The sequence below is a fragment of the Phascolarctos cinereus genome, unplaced genomic scaffold (genome assembly GCF_003287225.1).
Source record: "Phascolarctos cinereus isolate Bilbo 61053 unplaced genomic scaffold, phaCin_HiC Scaffold_4;HRSCAF=312, whole genome shotgun sequence".
Classification (NCBI taxonomy): Eukaryota; Metazoa; Chordata; class Mammalia; order Diprotodontia; family Phascolarctidae; genus Phascolarctos; species Phascolarctos cinereus.
The window spans coordinates 4,246,713-4,264,291 of record NW_027555847.1 but is presented as its reverse complement, the minus strand read 5'-3'; the positions used below and the strand labels follow the sequence as shown (position 1 = coordinate 4,264,291).

General features: G+C 47.1%; 1 protein-coding gene across 1 annotated transcript in view; it reads left to right on the top strand.

Moving 5' to 3' along the window:
• The window catches only part of HERPUD2 (HERPUD family member 2), a 40,005-nt gene extending 24,677 nt beyond the window's left edge, over positions 1–15,328 (top strand). Inside the window, 4 exon segments of the mRNA XM_020964408.2 lie at positions 2,715–2,837; positions 13,048–13,371; positions 13,929–14,043; positions 14,379–15,328. Of these exon segments, the coding sequence (XP_020820067.1) occupies positions 2,715–2,837; positions 13,048–13,371; positions 13,929–14,043; positions 14,379–14,540 (724 nt within the window). The 3' untranslated portion in view covers positions 14,541–15,328.
• The last annotated feature ends 2,251 nt before the right edge of the window (positions 15,329–17,579 follow it).

The window sequence follows — 17,579 nt, the reverse complement described above, 5'->3', positions numbered from 1 at the left end:
CCCAGGAGGCAGGTGGGTATTGTTTGTGCTCATTAAATGTGGTCCATCAAAGCAGTCCCTGGGAAACACCTTGAGGATAGAATTGTTGTCAATGACTGATCCGTGTTTGAAACCTCTCTTGAGAAGGACATTCCTATTCCAGCAAGTAATAGGATAGGAATCCCCAAGGGCCTCTTACCTCAGGCCCTGGGGTTGGTGCAGGTCTGCATTCATGGTGAGCCTGGAACCCGGCCTCACCGGCAGGTGATAACCAAGCTTTTGGCACTGCCTTAAAATTTCTGTGGCCTGACTTGAGCTTTTTTTTTTTTAATGTTTCTATTGCTAATTTTGGGTTTTTTTTAAATCACCAGAATTTCCCCCAGTATCTCTCCACTTCTGCTCCCAGAGAGCTGTTCTATATCATAGTAAAGAAAAAAGAGAAAATACTGAATGAAACATTGAAAAAGTCTGTGACGATACGTGCAGAAATGTGATGGGCCCTCCCATGGCTGCAGGGGGAGGAAGAGGACGAGGACTCAGTGCTCTGTTTCCCCTTCTTTGGAGCCGAGCCCCCAGTTTCGGCGTCAGGTCACAGCAGTCTCGGCAGGCTTACAGCACGGTCCCATTCCCTGCCCTTTGGGGACCGCCGCGCCCCTGTGTTTCTAGGCCAGCGCCTCCATGGGAAGCCTTTCCTGGTCCTCCTGGCGCCTTCCTTCTGATGGGTGGCATGGATTGGTTCTGTGTGGTTCTGGCTTGAACCCAGTGTTTGCGTGTTGGCTTCTCCATAGGCTGTGAGCTTCGGGAGAACAGGCCCTGCAGTGGCGCTGCTGCTGTCTGCTTTTCCTTGTCTCCCTTGGCACCATACCTAGTACACAGGAGGTGTCTAATAAGTGCTTGACCGTGTTCACAAAGAGCGCTGCCGGTGTGTGGGCCTTTTCGTCTCTTAGCTGCATCACTCTAGAGTTGTTTCTCCTGATTCACAGCTCCCTCAATCCTCCCCTCGCCCCCCAATCACTCTTACATCTTTTGTCCCTTTCTGGCCTCAACTTCCCACCATAGATTAGATGACTGAGATTGTCTCCAGAAAGCCACTGTTAAGATGCTGTTAGATAAGTGGGGGAAAGAGAAGGGCTTTGGGGGTGGGGAGTGGTTAACACATGCACAGGGATCAGTTTCAGAATTAATCCATTCTTACACTCCTCCCGTGAGGAAAGATGGGAGGGTAGGAAAGCGGAATTTGTCATCATTTTTACCTTAGGACCAGTAGTAGTGCCAAAAAGACAAAGAATGGAAATTGTTCAGTATTCATTGCATCTAGAGCTCCCCCATTCTCTTCCTTTTCTAGGTCTTTTCCTTTTTCCTTTACTCCCTTTCTCCTCTCCCCTCCTTCACCTCCTAGTCCTCTCCCTTCTCCCCTCCACGGAAGGCGGCCACACTCAGTACTTTACTGGAGCAGTAATCGAAGCATATTTTTGGATTCATAGCATTGGGGAATCTCTGCATCCTAATAGTTCTTGCTGCTGTAAACATTGATCGGTCTTCAGTTCACCATCACCACGTTTACACAGCCCTGTGGTGTAGTTTTCAGGAGCCAGTCAGATTTATTACAAATGGTGGTAAATCATCTCTGGGGACTTTTCTCATCCAAATGTGCATGCCCTTTGACCTGTAGCTCCCCTTATTAGGAAGAAGAACTCCAGAGAGGTCACTTAGAGATAGAAAGGCTCTAATACACAGCGAAGGAATGGGAACCAGCTGTGGTTCACAGATGTAATAAATCCTGTTGAATGAACCAGCAGATATGACGACATGAAAGCCCAGGGAGGTCTGGTCAGGACGTGAGTGGCCACAGTGTCTGCAGCAGCGTGAATGGGAAGAACAGTAGGGACGGAGCCATTTGGAGGGCCACGACGACGGAGCCCGAAGAAGCTGTTTCCTTGTAGGCGGCATCTCCCTTTGCCCTGTGGCGGAGGAGGCAGCTCTGCTTACAGAGTCCACTTTCTTTGGTGTCAGTTTTGTTGGGCTATTTTTTTTTCCTTTTTTGTCATAATAGCAGATTCTGTGGGAGGAGGAGGAGGAATATATTGGCAGTTATAGGCCATGTACAGACAAAAGATATCGATATAACTTTATTTCTTAAAAAAGAAAACTGCGTGCTGTGTACCTGAGTGCCTGAGATTGTTCCCAGGGCCTCTGCCCCCTTTGTGGGGGAAAGAGGGAGGTGGATGGAGAATTTAGATACAAGTGACTTATTTGGTCTTTTTAAGTCTTTGCTACAAGGGACAGCCTATTGAGCAGGGTGTGTTTGGAAATGCGGCTGATGTGTGAACAAAATATACCAATAAAATGAAATTGAAAAGCATTAGAATTTCATTCCAGATTGTAAATGAAACGGAATTGTTGAGCACGGCTGAAGAAGAGAGAGCTCGGCCTCGCTCTCGGCACTGAGATGACAGCGGTTGGTAGTGATTAGTACTTGGGCTTAACAACCATATGTTTAAGAAATGGATTTTTCTTTGTTTCTGTTAAAGATGTTGGGTTCAAAGCATGGCGGTCACTCCCAACCTAGTAGCTTTTTGTCTTGTGTTGTTAGAGCTTAAGTGTGATGGAACTCAATAGCTACATTTTGAGGTGTTAGTACAAATATTTGAGAAGGATACTTTTAAGATAATAGCTTCCACCTGCTTAAAAACTCCTGAGATTTGTTCCCCTCCCCCTCTCCTTCTCTGTTTTAGAAACATTGGGGATCAGTTTCCTGGGCAGGCTCTCCCAGCTGGATTCCCTGTCTACCCTGCATTCAGCCCTCTCCAAATGCTCTGGTGGCAGCAGATGTACGCCCGGCAGTATTACATGCAGTAGTAAGTGATTTTTAACTTCATAATTTTTCATTGTCATTGCTTTAAGGTTCTATGCAAATGAAGAATCAGATGTTCCATTTGGTAGCATTCTTTATCTTGCTCAGTCAGAAACTTAATGTCATTCCTCTTGATTCTAGTCATTGGGCTCTGGCCAAATACTGTGAGGTGGGTGTGGATTGGGGGTTCTCATTTATGAGTGGGTGCCCCTGTCTGTAACAAGCCCTGCTCAGACCCTCCCTCCTAGTTACTGCTAAGAGGCGTGAGCCCAGGACAGGTGGAGAAAGGTCTCCACTCTGACCAGGAAACCCAGCGGATATTTGTAGACTGATGGGACAGAATGTGAAAGCGTCCCCTCGATAAGGGCCCTTGACTTAGACTTCAGGGAAGAGAGCTGAAAGAGCCCCTTTGTTATTGTTGTTCAGTCGCGTCTGACTCTCCGTGACCCCACTTCAGGTGTTTCTTGGCAAAGACACTGGAGTGGTTGGCCATTTCCTTCTCCAGCTCATTTTACAGATGAGGAAACTGAGGCAAACAGGGTAAAGTGACTTGCCCAGGGTCTCACATTTGTTAAGTGTCTGAAGCTGGATTTGAACTCAGGAAGATGAGTCTTCCTGATTCCAAGCCCAGTGCTCTATCCAGTGTGCTCCCTGACTGTCTTCAGGGAACCCCTAGGACCTGGGATTAGACTAGCCTTCAGTTACCTCTAGAAGATTGTTTGTGGACTGGACTAGGCCCTTCTGGCATGTGACCCCATGCCACACTGGGGATGGTTAAGGAGGGGCCGAGGACTCCTTCCCCACCTCCCTTTGTCTTGTTTCAGTAGGAGGTAAGTGACTTGGGGTTTTTTGTTCGTCCCTAGTGCCCTCCACATGTTGTTTTTGGTGTTTAGGCCTGTGATTTCGTTAATGTTTGGGAACTCGGTTTGAGGATCTCCCTCTAGCAGTGCCCTATACCCCGTGGTCTGTTGCTTGGGGTGGCGACAGGTTAAGTGACTGACAAAGCCAGAGGTGAGACTGGAGCCCGCATCTTCCTAAACCCAGGCCTGGCTTCTCTCTGGGATGTCAGATTTCCTCTTACATGTACAATGTAGATGCTTAATAAATGCTTCATTGAATTGGATTGTGGATTTTTTTTTATTTGCTTATTTGTTTTTAGGGTTTTTTTTTTTGCTTTTACAAAGAAATATTTACTTCAGAGGCATCATGGGTAAACATGTAAAAGCACCATGGGGGGGGGGTTTATACCTCCCCTCACCCTCAGGCTTTAGGGAGGAGAGGTGCATTTTTAACTCAATTCCTACGTAGCCTCAGTCCTACCCAATTTCAAGTCCAATTCCTCCTCTCCCCCTTTGAGTCCAGGGACTCCAGTGGTCTGGTTGCAGCCTCTATGTGGCCTAGAATCCTGGGTACCAAGGTCATCATGGCTCAGACTCTGGGTTGAGTACCCCATGTCTATACTTAGAACTGAAAAAAATGAATGAAACAGACCCAAACCCCAAACCCCAAGCCCAGTCCTTGGGGCCACAAGGCCTAAGCAGAAGGGAACAGCCCCCCCACCCCACCCCCAGCTCACTGTGGTAAGTCCACAGCAAAGGAGAGGGGGAGCCTGTGCTTTCTTCAGGTAGAATTAAAAAAGTGCACCTACTGCAAAGAGGCTGCTCCCAACCCCACGGTAGGTCAACACAAAATGCCTTCTCCCAGAAGCAGGTCTTTGGCATTTCCCACATAGCTGCCGATGATCTGGGCTTGTGCTAAAGTTCCCATTACGTTCTCATTCCTCATTGGGAAAACTTGCTGTCCCCAGCAGATAGGCAGGGTGCATCTTGAACACAGCCCTTGGCCTCAGTCAGAACAGCCCTCTGGGAGGGCACAGTAAGCAGTGTTCTTTTATTTACTTTCCCAGTGCCATATAGTACAGAGTCTTAAAACGCTCATTGTAGCATGATCGTTTGTAGCCAGCCCCGTGGACGGATAAAAATCACAGTTATCCCCAAATACAGAGTTTCGCAGATTCCACGAACAAGGAACGTCACAAAGTTTACTAAAGATTATTGCTGACATTAGTTATCTACAGGTACCAGACTTGGAACTCAAATGGCCTTTCTCAACTCAAAATGAAAAGCAAAGGCAGAGAAAATTGGCTCCCTGTCTTAGATGACTAGTGGTCTACTTGGAGCTTTCCAAATCACAGGAATTTAGGACCTGCGATTAACTAGGCAGCACCCACTCTCTCAGAGGAGAAAACTGTCCTAGGTGGAAAATCCTTAATTATCCCTTCCATGCATGAGCCGTCCAACTGGAGCCTGGCCAGAATTGTCAAGTGGCCCATTGTGTAAAGAAAACATGGGGGGGAAAAGAAATCCCAGTCAGAGAAACTCTCCCAGATTCCCTGTTAATTTGAAGGGCCAAGTTTTAGTTTAGATGAAGCCCCTATAGTTAAAAATGATTACTCTGCCCATGGCCCTCCCCCCCCCCCCCCGCAAGCCACTTACATTTCTATCCCTCCCCCCCAGGGTTCTTTGGGTCTCAGGAGGGGGTGGGAGGGAGTGTCTTGTCTCTGCCAGTGACTCAAGCTCCTACCATTTGTGTTTCTCCAATTTTAAGGGGTCCAGACACCTTAGTTTTATTTGACCACTTAGAGTCAGATTAGCTTTTACAGCAGAATGTTTACTTCAGAAGTTTAACAGGCACAAACATACAAACATGTCTAACAAGGTTGAGGGGAAGATAGTACTCTTCCCCCCCCCCCAGTACTACCGTGGTGGGCCAGGAAGGGAGGAGGGAGTAGATTCACAGCTTAGCTTTAGTCTGGCCGAGTTTCAAGTCCAAAGCTCTCCCCTGGACTTGTGTCCAAAGACCCTGACCTCTCAGGCCTTCCCTGATGGCCTGCTTGCCATCTCCTGCCTAGAATCCTTCTCCCCAAGGTCCACAGGGCTCGAGCTCCTAGGCCCCTGGAAAGAGAGCAAAGAGACTTCTTTTGTGAGTATGTGTTTTTAGAGTGGCTACGAGGTCGGATTTATAGGGAGATGTGGGCCAGTCCACCAACATGAAGGGGTTTCTTGCGGGCCCCATTTGGCCAGCCTGATTTTCCTGCCTGCTGATTCTCTTTCTGCATTCCATGATGACTATCTGTTCTCTTCCTATTCCCTGACTGTCCAGTATTTCCCAAGGTCAAGTCCTTGCCATTTGTCCTCTCCATCCACCCTCGACAGGAGATGAAGAAGTGTTGATCAGGAGCTCACTGAGGAGAGTACAGACGGGATAGGAGACTCCTCTTTCATGGTGCTCGGCAGGTTGTAGCAGGAGGAGGGAACGCACAGAGTGGGTTGGCGAGGGTGGCTCTCATTAGTGCTGCCCTCCTTCTAGGAATGGCTTGACCATGTCGTGGTCACTTGACCTGGCCGTAGACATGAATTCCTCCTCCCAGACCCCTGTAACCACTTAGCTGCCAAGTCCTGTGATTCCTGCCTCCATCACGTCTGCCGCTGTCTTTTCTAACTGGCACTTGTCACCTTCCGCCTGAATTCTCACACTCACCACTGCCAGGCTCTTTCTTCTCTGGCATCCCCAGCTCTGCCAGGATTCCGGAAGCGGGATTTGAACCCTGCTCTGGCTCTCTGTCCCCTCCAGCTGGGGTGTCAAATCCAAGTAGAAATGGGGGCCTTGCAGCCCTCAGCACCTCTTCACGGAGATAGCTCTGTGAAGAGCGGGATATCGCTCTTTTCTGCCTTGTATACTTGACTCTCCAGCCAGGCCAGGCTCTTCCACTTCTGTCCAGGCTCTTGTTTGAGCCTCATGAGAAGCCGGAGAGCTCACTGCTGCGGTTAGCATTCTCCCCATTCCAGAGACGAGGAAACAGTCTTCAGCTAGGAGCATGTAGAGCGTCAGGAGCATCCTTTCGAGGGCACGAGAACCAGCCAGGGCCGAGCAGCAGCTGCCTCCTTCAGCACTGTCCCCAAGGAGCTTCCTGTGCATGCTGGTTGTGAGGATACTTGTCCTCCAGTTGAGTTGAGAGTGGCCCCTGGGACTGCCAGTCCTTCTGACATTTTTCTGGGGCCAAAAAGGACAAGTCGAGTCTCTTTGGTGCACGACTTCCTTCAGTTACTTGAAGACAGCCGTCATCTCCCAAGTTTTAAATTCCAAATTACTTGGCCAGTAAGATGGCTGAATAGTTTCTTTTTTATAAAACTTCTCCAATCCCAAACCTCAAAAGAAAGGAATTCTGCACCAGCTGAAAATAAAATAAAATAAAATATGAGAAGATGGGACTACCCCCTCCACCAAGGTAAAATCCTTGCTCAGAACTTCGATTAGGTTTCTGACCTTTCAACCAGTGTCACAGGCCCACAGCACTAAGACTTGGGACTCAGGGCCTGGCTGCAGCAGAAGATTCAAGAATCCAACAGTGATTGTGCCCAACTCCACAATGGGAAGGAGAGTGGGGAGGATGGGTGGAAGACTTGGGCAAGGACAGAAGACAAGTTGTGTAGCGTTCTCAGAGCCACGGCGGGGGACACATAACAGTGGACTTAATGGGCACAAGACTGGAAACCTGTGTCCACTGTTACTGAGGACAGTGACCCAGCTCAGCTAAACGCCACACCTCCCAATGGGAAGAGGTTGAGACTGCCCAGCTGCCCAGCCTTCCTGGTGTGTCCGTGTAGCAGTAGGAGGGGGTGGGACCCCAAAGAGGGAGGGAGGGAGGGAAGACACAAGAGAAAAGATGAAGGAAAAAGTCCGTCAGACAGTGAACATTGAGTAAGTGTCCACTGGATGCCAGGTGTTTTGTGGGGATACAGAGAATGGCAAAAACATGGTCTCTGATTTCAAGGAAGCAGTTCACAGTCTGACGGGAGACAAAATATTCAGACAACTGCAGACACCAGATACATACAGCATAAGTTGGAAACAGTTAACAGAAGAGGGCATTAGCATTAGGGAGATTGGGAAAGGCTTCCTGGAGAAGGTGGACATTTGAGCTGAATAGGCCTCCTCCAAGCAGGTAAACAAGAGAGGATCCTACAGGCCAGAAGAAACGAGTTGTGCTCTCTTCCCCATGTTAAAGAAATCTCCTCAGTTCCTTCACCAGCTTTTGTTCAATGTCGTTTCTCATTTGACCCCCATTCTGGTCATCCTTCAGGACATGGGGCGCCTTATGGCTGTCCTTCCTCAGATGTGACCCCTTGAAAGGAACTCGGTACTTCCCATGTAGTTGGGCCATGTTTAAGCACAGAACTAACCCCTTCCTTGTTTTAACCCCAGCCCACCTGACCCCCTTGACCTCCCTCCATTCATTCCTCTGGAGAGCCTTTGTCCCAATCAGAAACATAGTTTTACAATTCCCATTGCTTGTACAACATGCCCTTCCCTATACCTGGAATTTTTGCAGGTTCATTCATTCCAAAAAGGTAAATTAGGCACCGTAACCTCCTTATTGCTGTCAGTATTTCTCATTTGTATCTGCCTTTGAAGGTCCATCTCAAGTCCCAATTTCTCTTGAAATTCCTCATTACATTATCTCAACTGGGCCTTCTCTGCACCTGAGTAGTTTGTTTGTTGTTGTTGTTGTTTTTGGCTAGGCAGTGGGGTTAAGTGACTTGCCCAGGGTCACACAGCTAGTAAGTGTTATGTGTCCCAGGCCGGATTTGAACTCGGGTCCTCCTGAATCCAGGGCCGGTGCTGTATCCAGTGCACTATCTAGTTGCCATATGAGTAGTCTTTTCATACCTCCTTAATTGAGTCACTCTCCCTCTCACCACAGTGGCTTTTCCAGACCTTTTTCTCCTCTCACCTGAGAATCTTGCTTTGTATTCCACTTTAAAAAAAAGACAGTTTGCCAAGAGCTGCCCCTTCCTCATCTCTCCCCACTCAGATGCCTCCCATGAAGGGCGGCCCTTCTCCGTGACGCCCTCTTGGTCTCGTCCCCTCCCATTTCTCTAGCAGGCTGTGCCCCTCATTGTGAAGCTCGCTGATCTCTAATCTCGCCCCACCATTACCTGCTGTTCTGATGCCTTCATCCTAAAATCCTCACTCGAGCCAGCCGTCTCTACTAGCCGTGGTTCTCTTGTCTTTCTATCCCTTTTGTGTCTTTACTCCATGAGAAAGCATCTTCAGTTGTTGTCTCCACTTTCTCTCCTTTCACTTGATTCTGAAAGCATTCAACTAAAACAACTATTCTTTCCTAAGTTAGCCATGACCTCTGTTTTTTTAAATTAAGGTTTATTTTTTTCAATTAGCAAAAACGATTTTTCTTTCCCTCCCACTCCCCCCTCTCACTGAGACCATTATTTTCTTAATTGCCCAGTCTGATGACCTTTTCTCAGCCTTCAACGTTCTTGGCCTCTCTGCAGAGAGCCTTTGGCACTGCCAGTCATCATCCAGATCCCTTCTCTCCAGGTTTGCACAATACTTCTCTCCTGATTCTTCTTCTCAGGTGGTGGCGCTTCAGTCTCTGTTTACTGAATCCTCATCCGGGTCATTCCCACTAAACATGGCTACTCCCCAAGGCTTTGTCCTGGGCCTTCTCTTCCTCTGTCCTATCTTGCCTGGTAACAGTAGCTTCCCATGGGTTCAGTTATCTTCTCTATGCAAATGATTGCCAGGAGTTTTTGCCCAACCCTTACCTTTCTTTCCTGAGCTCCTGTTTGGCCTCACCAACCACCTCTTGGACCTCTTCAATCGAGCAAGCTCAGACGCAACAAAGCAGAACCGCTTAGCTTTCCCTGGGTCCCTGCTGAGTCTCCGCTTTGCATCCTTGGCATCATCCTTTACTCCTCGTCCACATTCACCCTTTATCCCATCTGTTGTCAAAAGTGTGCCTTGGGGGGCAGCTAGGTGGCACAGTGGATAAGGGATCTGGCCTTGGATTCAGGAGGACCTGAGTTCAAATGTGGTCTCAGACACATAACACTTACTAGCTGTGTGACCCTGGGCAAGTCACTTAACCCCAATTGCCTAACACCCCCCCAAAAAAGTTTGCCTTGTCATTGTCTTGCGTCTCGTTTTTGTCCTCATCTTCTGCACGCAGCCGCCTTGCAGACACAGGCCCAGGCCCTCCCATCTTACGCTTTTAGACTGTCGTCGCCTGGTTGGTCTCCTGCTCCTCAGGTATTCTTCTACTCCAGTTCCTTTTCCACACAGCTGCCCAAGCGAGTTTCCTGAAGGGCAGGTCTAATAATATCTTCACCCTCCCTCGTTCAGTCAACTCCAGTGGCCCCCCAACACCACAGATATAAAATCTTCTGTGAGCAGAAGCTCTTTATACCCTGGTTCCTTCCTCCCTTTCCAGTTTTCTTATACCTTATTCCCCTCCACATTCTCTCCTACCCAGCAACACTAAGTCAGCAATCCTTTAAAGCTCCTACTGTGTGCATACAAAGAGCTTACAGTCGAAAGAGAGGGGAGAAAGGAAGAAGGCAGCCTGCCTTGTAAGCAGTGAAGAGATGGCAGGCCTAGGTTAGCAGGCCGGCTCCTCAAAGGGAGATTTTGGGACTCTGCCCTCCTCTCTGAGGGAGGGTGGGCCCCACTTGCCAGGAGGACTGACCGGTGTGAGCCTCTGGGCTATTGTGATCTTTCAGGTCTGAGTTCTAGAGGTGAAGTGATCTTGGAGGATGAAGAAGTTTCAGGGGGAGAAGTCCCGGAGTATTTCTCCATCTCCCAACCTCAAACCTGGGATTCTCGGCTCCAACACCCCTGCCTCTTAGCTGTCTTAGCTTCCTTCAAGATTCAGCTCACATCTCGCCCTTTGTCTCTTCCAAGTCCTCCCTTTCCATCTCCCCCCTGTGCTACCAGTGTCTTTCCTGTTGTGATTACCTTCTGTTTACACTGAATCTACTGTTCTTTTCAGGTTGTCCCCCCATGAGGGTAGGCGCTTGCATACATGCATAGAGAGAGACATACACATATGTGTATTTCTCCCATTCTGTCTGTTATCAGATCAGCTCAATGCAGTCTGACTCTCAGTCTTATCACTCAATTGAAATGGTTCTTTCCAAAGTTACTAATGGACATTTTCTTTATTTTTTTAATTAATTAATTTTTTTGTTTTCACAGTACCTCCGTCTTCCACTTTATCCCTCCTCCCGCTCTTTCCCAGAGAGCCATCCATTATAATAAAGAATTTAAAAAATTTTAGCAGAAGTAACTGGCGCAACCAAGACATTGTAGAAACCCCGCGCGCCCTGTACTTCCCCACATGGCCACTCGCTGCTGAGCGGACCCAGGGAGGCCTCGCTTGGGGGTTGTAAGTTCACGGTTTTGTGAGTGGAGCCTTTTCTCATGTGGTTGTTGTGGAGAACTGTCTGTTCTTATCCTATTGAGGAATGACTTCTGGTCTTCAGTCTGCCAGTTCCCTATGTCTTGTATATCAAACTTTTATCAGAGAGTTTTATTGGAGGTTTATTTTCTGTTTTTATCACCTATTTGCCTCCTTATCCTAGTTCTTTTAGTTTTGTTCATGCAAAAGCTTTGTGATTTTATTGTAATCAGAATGAATTATTTTATCTTTTGTAACCATCTCTGTCACTTATGTGATTAAGAATTCATTTGCTGCCCATAACTGTGGAAGGTGTGTGATCCACTTTTTTTTCTCATTGATTACATGGTTTTTAATAAATCGGGTCATGTATCTGTTTTGAATTTTTGGAGGTATGTGGTCCAGGAGACTGGTCTAAACCTAGTTTGTGCCAGCTGGCTTTTCACTTTTCCCGGCAGTTCTTATCAGATGTGGAATTCTTTTGTTTGTTTGTATTTTGTTTTTTTGGTGAGACAGTTGGGGTTAAGTGACTTGCCTAGAGTCACATAGCTAGTGAGTATTATGTGTCTGAGGCTGGATTTGAACTCGAGTCCTTCTGACTCCTGGGCTGGTGCTGTATCCACTGCGCCACCTAGCTGCCCTAAGATGTGGAATTCTTTACTAGGTAATTTGCTTCAGGTTTATCAGACTGGGTTATTAGAGTCAGTTATTTTTGATTCTTCCTTGTCTAATTTTTTCTGATGATCTACTTTTTTACTTTTAAACTAATACCAAAATGGTTTTGACGATTTATAATTTAGTTTTAGGTCTGGAAGCTCTACCCTTCAGTCCTACCCTGTCATTTCTCTTGATATCCTTGATCTTTTGTTTCTTTAAATGAATTTTCTCATTATTTTGTCTAGCTTGTAAAGTGTCCGTTTGGTAGTTGCTGTAACACTAAACATGTACATTAATTTTGGTAGTATTGCCACTTTTATTAGATGGCGCAGCCCCGCTGTGAGCACTGACCATTCTTCCGTTGTTCATTTCTTTAAGGAGCATGTAGTGATTGTGTCTGCCATAGCTTTGAGGGTGCTTGGGTAGATATGATCTCTGAGTTACCCAATCTGATGGCCTCTTCTCTGGCCGAGTTCCCCTTGACTGTCCTCTCCTTCTTGGGAGCTCTGATTGTCCTCTGCTTAGGTCTCCTTAGTCTACTTTGTGGACTCACCGTCCATATCCCACTTCCCCAACTTGGGTGCCCAGTTCATCTTCTGTAGTACGTTACTCTGCCACACCAGTCGTCCTTGAAAATAGAGCTGGTCAGGCCACTTCTCTGCTTGGAGTCCTTGAGTATTCTCAAAGATGTCCCTTTTGCCCGGGAGGTAAAGTGGGAGCATCTCATGCTTCTGGCTTTCTCCTGTGGCTGTTCTCTGGCTCTTTCCTGTCTGCGATGTTTTCCTTCCTATTCCTCTGCTTGGAAGCCTGTCCTGAAATCCCAGTTCAGTTGCCCTTTCTTCACTGATGGCCTCCTTGCCCCACCGTGGGCTGTGGTTTTCCTCCTCTTAGGCCTTAGGGGCACTTTTTCGCTGTTCTCTTACATTTATAGAAGAGGCCCCACTATTACAAGGTAAGTTCAGTGAAAGGCACCGTGCTCTCTCTGCACTGGGGGTCTCCATCAGCGCCTCACCCAGTGCTCTGCCAATGAGAGTGGCTTGATGGGGATTTTCATCAGACTGCTTGGGTACACTGGTATCGCCAGTGCAGTTTTCTTGCCTGATCAGTTTGAGGCCGAGGGTGGGGGCCACAATTTTATTCCTGTGGTTATTATTACTTTTCACTTATTTTCACAGTTCACAATAATTATTATTATTCACAGGTTGTTTCCCTGTGAAATGTGTGTAGACCCTCCTCAGGCGAAGACAGGCCAAAGTACTGTGACTTTTCTTTGTAATTCTCTTTCTTTTGATCCTTTCAGTCAAGCTGCTGTTTCAGCCCAGGCCACATCCAATACTGACCCAGCCCGACCTGCTGCTGCTCAGGCTCCCGGTCTGGCCAATGTCCCTGCCCAGGACCCCCTGCCCGGCCCGAATGCCAGGGCGCCAGACAACCGAGCCCTGAATCCGAATGTGCAGATGAATGCCCAGGGAGGCCCTGTGGTCAATGAGGAGGACTTAAACCGAGACTGGCTGGACTGGATGTACACGTTTTCTAGAGCCGCTATCCTCCTTAGTATTGTGTACTTCTACTCCTCCTTCAGCCGCTTCATCATGGTCATGGGTGCCATGCTGCTGGTCTACCTGTGAGTAGAATTCATTCCGCGTGTGCACGTTCCCTGCCTCCTGCCGAGCCCTGCCTGGGCTTTCTCTGAGTGGCAGAAACAAAGAGTCTCTCCCCCTCCATCAGAGCTCCTTTATCTGATGGGTGCCCTTTCCTTCTGCCCTGGCCCACACGAGCAGCAGCTGAGGACTTGAGGTTCTTCGGTGAGCGCCAGGCAAAGTCTGCCCTTTGCAGATGGCGCTTTCAGTACCAAGCCCTCCAGGTAGGGCTTGGAGTCTTTGTGGGCAAGGTGACCTTTCAGTGGTTTCTGAAGTTTCACTGATCTCCGGAAGATTCCTGGGCCTAATGTGCTGTCAAAAGAGCCGGTCAACAGTTTAAAGTACAAATGGGCCCTCAGACTACAGTTAGTTCCTTTCCTGGGGAGAAGCCCTTGGGGGGGGGGTGTGGCCTGAGGCGTGAGCCATGGCACAGATCCTAGCTGCCCGAGGAAATCACCCGTGAATAGGTGATTTCACCCACTGTTGGATGGTGCAGCCATTTCTGATTTCTAATTCTTTTTCTCCTTGTGCTGCTGCGTAGACACCAAGCTGGATGGCTTCCCTTTAGACAAGAAGGAGGGCAGCTCCAGGTCCCCAATAATGCCGATGTGAACCACGATGGGCAGAATGGGAATAATCCAGACCTTGAAGAAATGGTATGTTGGCCCGGAGCTCAGGTCTCTTAGTTACTTGTTTCCCATTCTGCCTTGCGTCCAGGGCAGCTCAGTTTTCTCCTCCTAATTCCTGAGGCTAGAGCAGGCCAGCAGGTTACAACGGGCAGTGAGGACTGGCCCCTGCGCACTTCCACCTCCCCTGTTTGAGTCCCGAGCATGGACCCTTGGTCGCCTCTTTCCGTAAGGCTGGGGTGTGCAGCCACCCAGGTTCCTTTCCTTTCTATTCAGATCACACTCTTCCGTCTTCCCTCTGGGGCTCCAGGGAAAACGGAACTGGGCGAGTCCCTCACAAATGTGGTTTTTGTTTGGTTTGAAAGGAGCGTCTGATGGATGACGGACTTGGCGATGAGAGTGAAGAGGATGCCGGGGAGGACGCCGGGGCTGGGCCCCAGCCTGGGCTCATGGCTTCAGCCTGGTCCTTTGTCACCACCTTCTTTACTTCACTCATCCCGGAAGGGCCTCCCCAGGTCGCCAATTAGACCTGACCACCTGTGCCAGCCAGGAACGAGCTGTACTGAGAAGTGGGTTTGACTGGAGGGGAAGTGTTTTAAATAACAGTGCAATTTCAAGAAAATTTATAACTTTCTTTTGATCATGTTGTAAAAAAGTGTTTTTTTTTCCAGCTTCTCATGCACATGAATATTTTCAGCACAAGTGAGCTACAAAATATGTGCTTTTTTAAACATCCTTTAAGGAGGAGCACAGTGTGACAATGTTGGTCTTCCATGTTTTATTCATTTCAATTACGGATATTATAGCAAGAAAATAATTATTGTTAGTGCATATTATTCCTTTAAAGAGCTGTTTAAAATGTAAATGTCTACAGCAAGGAGCCTTGTCTGTGGTCCTTGAACAATGTGAAATTTGAATAAGTACGCCTATTTTCTGTGAACAACCCTCAAAGTTAAGAAGATGATTTTTATACTTAACAGTTTTTCCAAAGAATGCCCGTCACACAAAATGTGCTAGCGTTATCTTTTCTTCTGCAGTACAGCAATAAAAACCTTCTTAATGCTTCTTGAAAGCTTGACAGTTTTTAAACAAGTTTTCTGATGCCAGAATCAATTACGGAACTTTTCTTTTGTAGAATATGCCCTATTAATTGGAACTAACCCTTTAAAAACAAATAAACAAGCAGCTCTTCAAGGGGATTAACAGTGACGTTTGATTCATTACAAATGTTTGATATATACAGTACTTTTTATAAAATGAGATGTACTGGAAATCAGTCCCTGTAATTAGTTTTTTTAATAAAAGGTCAATTACAGTAACTGTTTGTGGAATATTTATTATATCATTTTCAGTAGCTTGCCATTACACTTCAACCCTTGTGGTAATCAGCATAATGGTTTAATTGAAGACAGCAGGAAAAGCCTCAAGGTCAGAGGTCAGCTTATACAAGCAGGATAATCAAATTCAGGGAGTGATTGTGAGACGACCAATTTAATACTGTGCTTCCTTATGGAGAAGCATTTTTGCAAAACTCGATTAAAACCAGAAAACTGCTTACTGGCGATATGGAATTGTCTGTCCTCTGCTCTTCCTGGTAGAGCTGGAGATGGGCTGTTCCTATTTTTCTCTCTAATTTCCTCTTTTATGTTGTCTGAGCCAGCCTTTCATTTCTTATGATATCCACATTCACAATCATAAAGTCTGATTGTTTCTTAATACCTATGCCCTGGCCCCTGATAACTGGAATTTCCTGATTTTAATTCTTAGTTTAATTCCAATAACAACTTTCACATATTCACTTCTGTGGGGTTATAGTCTGATGCTTCCTTGAGGTGATCCCAGGTACTCGGAGGTTACACGAGTGTAGGGCAGGCTCTTGGGGAGGCATTTCCTAAGATGCTGCGGCAGCTGAATCTGCTGGTGTCAGAGAGGGTTCATCCCTGTGAGATGGTTACTTAGGGCAGCCCGCCAGACAGGTGCTGAGTGGCCGTGTTCTGTTGTGACAGTGGAGAAGTTGTGGAAATGGGGGGTGCAGAAGAAAGGAGGAGACGAGGATTTATTAAGGGCATACTAAGGTTCAAGTGTCAGCTGCTTCTCCCGTTTACCCCCTCATACTGTATAATTATCTAATTGAACACCCTCAGGTGAGAGCTGGGTGACAGGTGGATGAGCAGTCCCCAGAAGGACTTGGCAAGCCCTCGTACTGATAGTCGACACCAAGAAAACAGGTTCTCTACCAGCCAGCAGGGTGCTATCCATACACGGAACCATCAGTTACAGCAAATGGGAGAAATTTTGAATTCTGTGGATAAGTTCACTGACCTCGGCAGTATGTTTTCCAGGGCTGTCCACATAGATGATGAGGTTGACACTAATGGCCACAGCCAGTTCAGCTTTTGGGAGACACTGAAGGAAGGTGTTGGAGAGAACCACCTCCACGCCTCCCACGTTGAAGGTCTACACAGTGGTTGTAGGCCTGTCAAGCCTGGGCAGTCTGCCCGCGCCATGCCAGGAAACAGAATCACTTCCATTTGAACTGTCTTAGGAAGACTCTGAAGATCCTCTGGCAGGAGAAGGTGCTGGACACTGAGGTCCTTTCTCAGACTAAACTGCCGAGCATTCAAACTCTGCTGCAGAGAGTGGGCTGGCCACGTTCGAATGCCAAACCTATGTTTGCCTAGGTCTCTCTGAAGAACTTTGGAGTTATTGCACGGGAGGCACCGGCACAGGACTGGCCAGCATGGCATGCCCTCATCAGAGGAGGCAGAATTGTAGCTCAGAAGAAACATGCAATGCACACATTTTTTAAAAATTTATTATTATCATTATTATTATTATTATTATTATTAATATACATTTATTTATTTTTAGTTTTCAATATTCACTTCCACAAATTTTTCAGTTCCAAATTTTCACCCCATCTCCCCCCTTCCCCCACCCCAAGATGGCATGCATTCTGAATATCCCTTCCCCTAATCTATCGTCTCTTCTATCTCTCCCCCTTCTCTTATCCCCTTCCCCTTCTATTTTCCTGTAGGGCAGGATAGACTTCTATACCCCATCTCCTGTATTTCTTATTTCCCAGTAGCATGTGAAAACATTTTTTTTAAACATATGTTTTTAAAACTTTAGGTTTCAAATTTTCTCTCTTCCTCCCTCCCCACCCACCCTCATTGAAAAGGCAAGCAACTCAATATAGGTTATACATGTGCAGTTATGCAAAACACTTCCATAGTAGACATGTTGTGAAAAACTAACTCTATTTCCCTTAATCCTATCCTGCCCTCCCATTTATTCTATTCTTTCTTTTGACCCTGTCCCTCCTCAGAAGTATTTACTTCTGATTACCCCCTTTCCCAATCTGCCCTCCTCTCTATCATCCCCCTGCTCTCTTGTCCCCTCTCCCCTATTTTCCTGTAGGGTAAGACAGATTTCCATACCCAATTGAATGTGTATGTTATTCCCTCCTTAAGCCAAATCCTATGAGAATAAGATTCACTCATTCCCTCTCACCTTCCCCTGTTTCCCCTCCACTGTAAGAGACTTTTCTGTTTTTTTGTGAGATA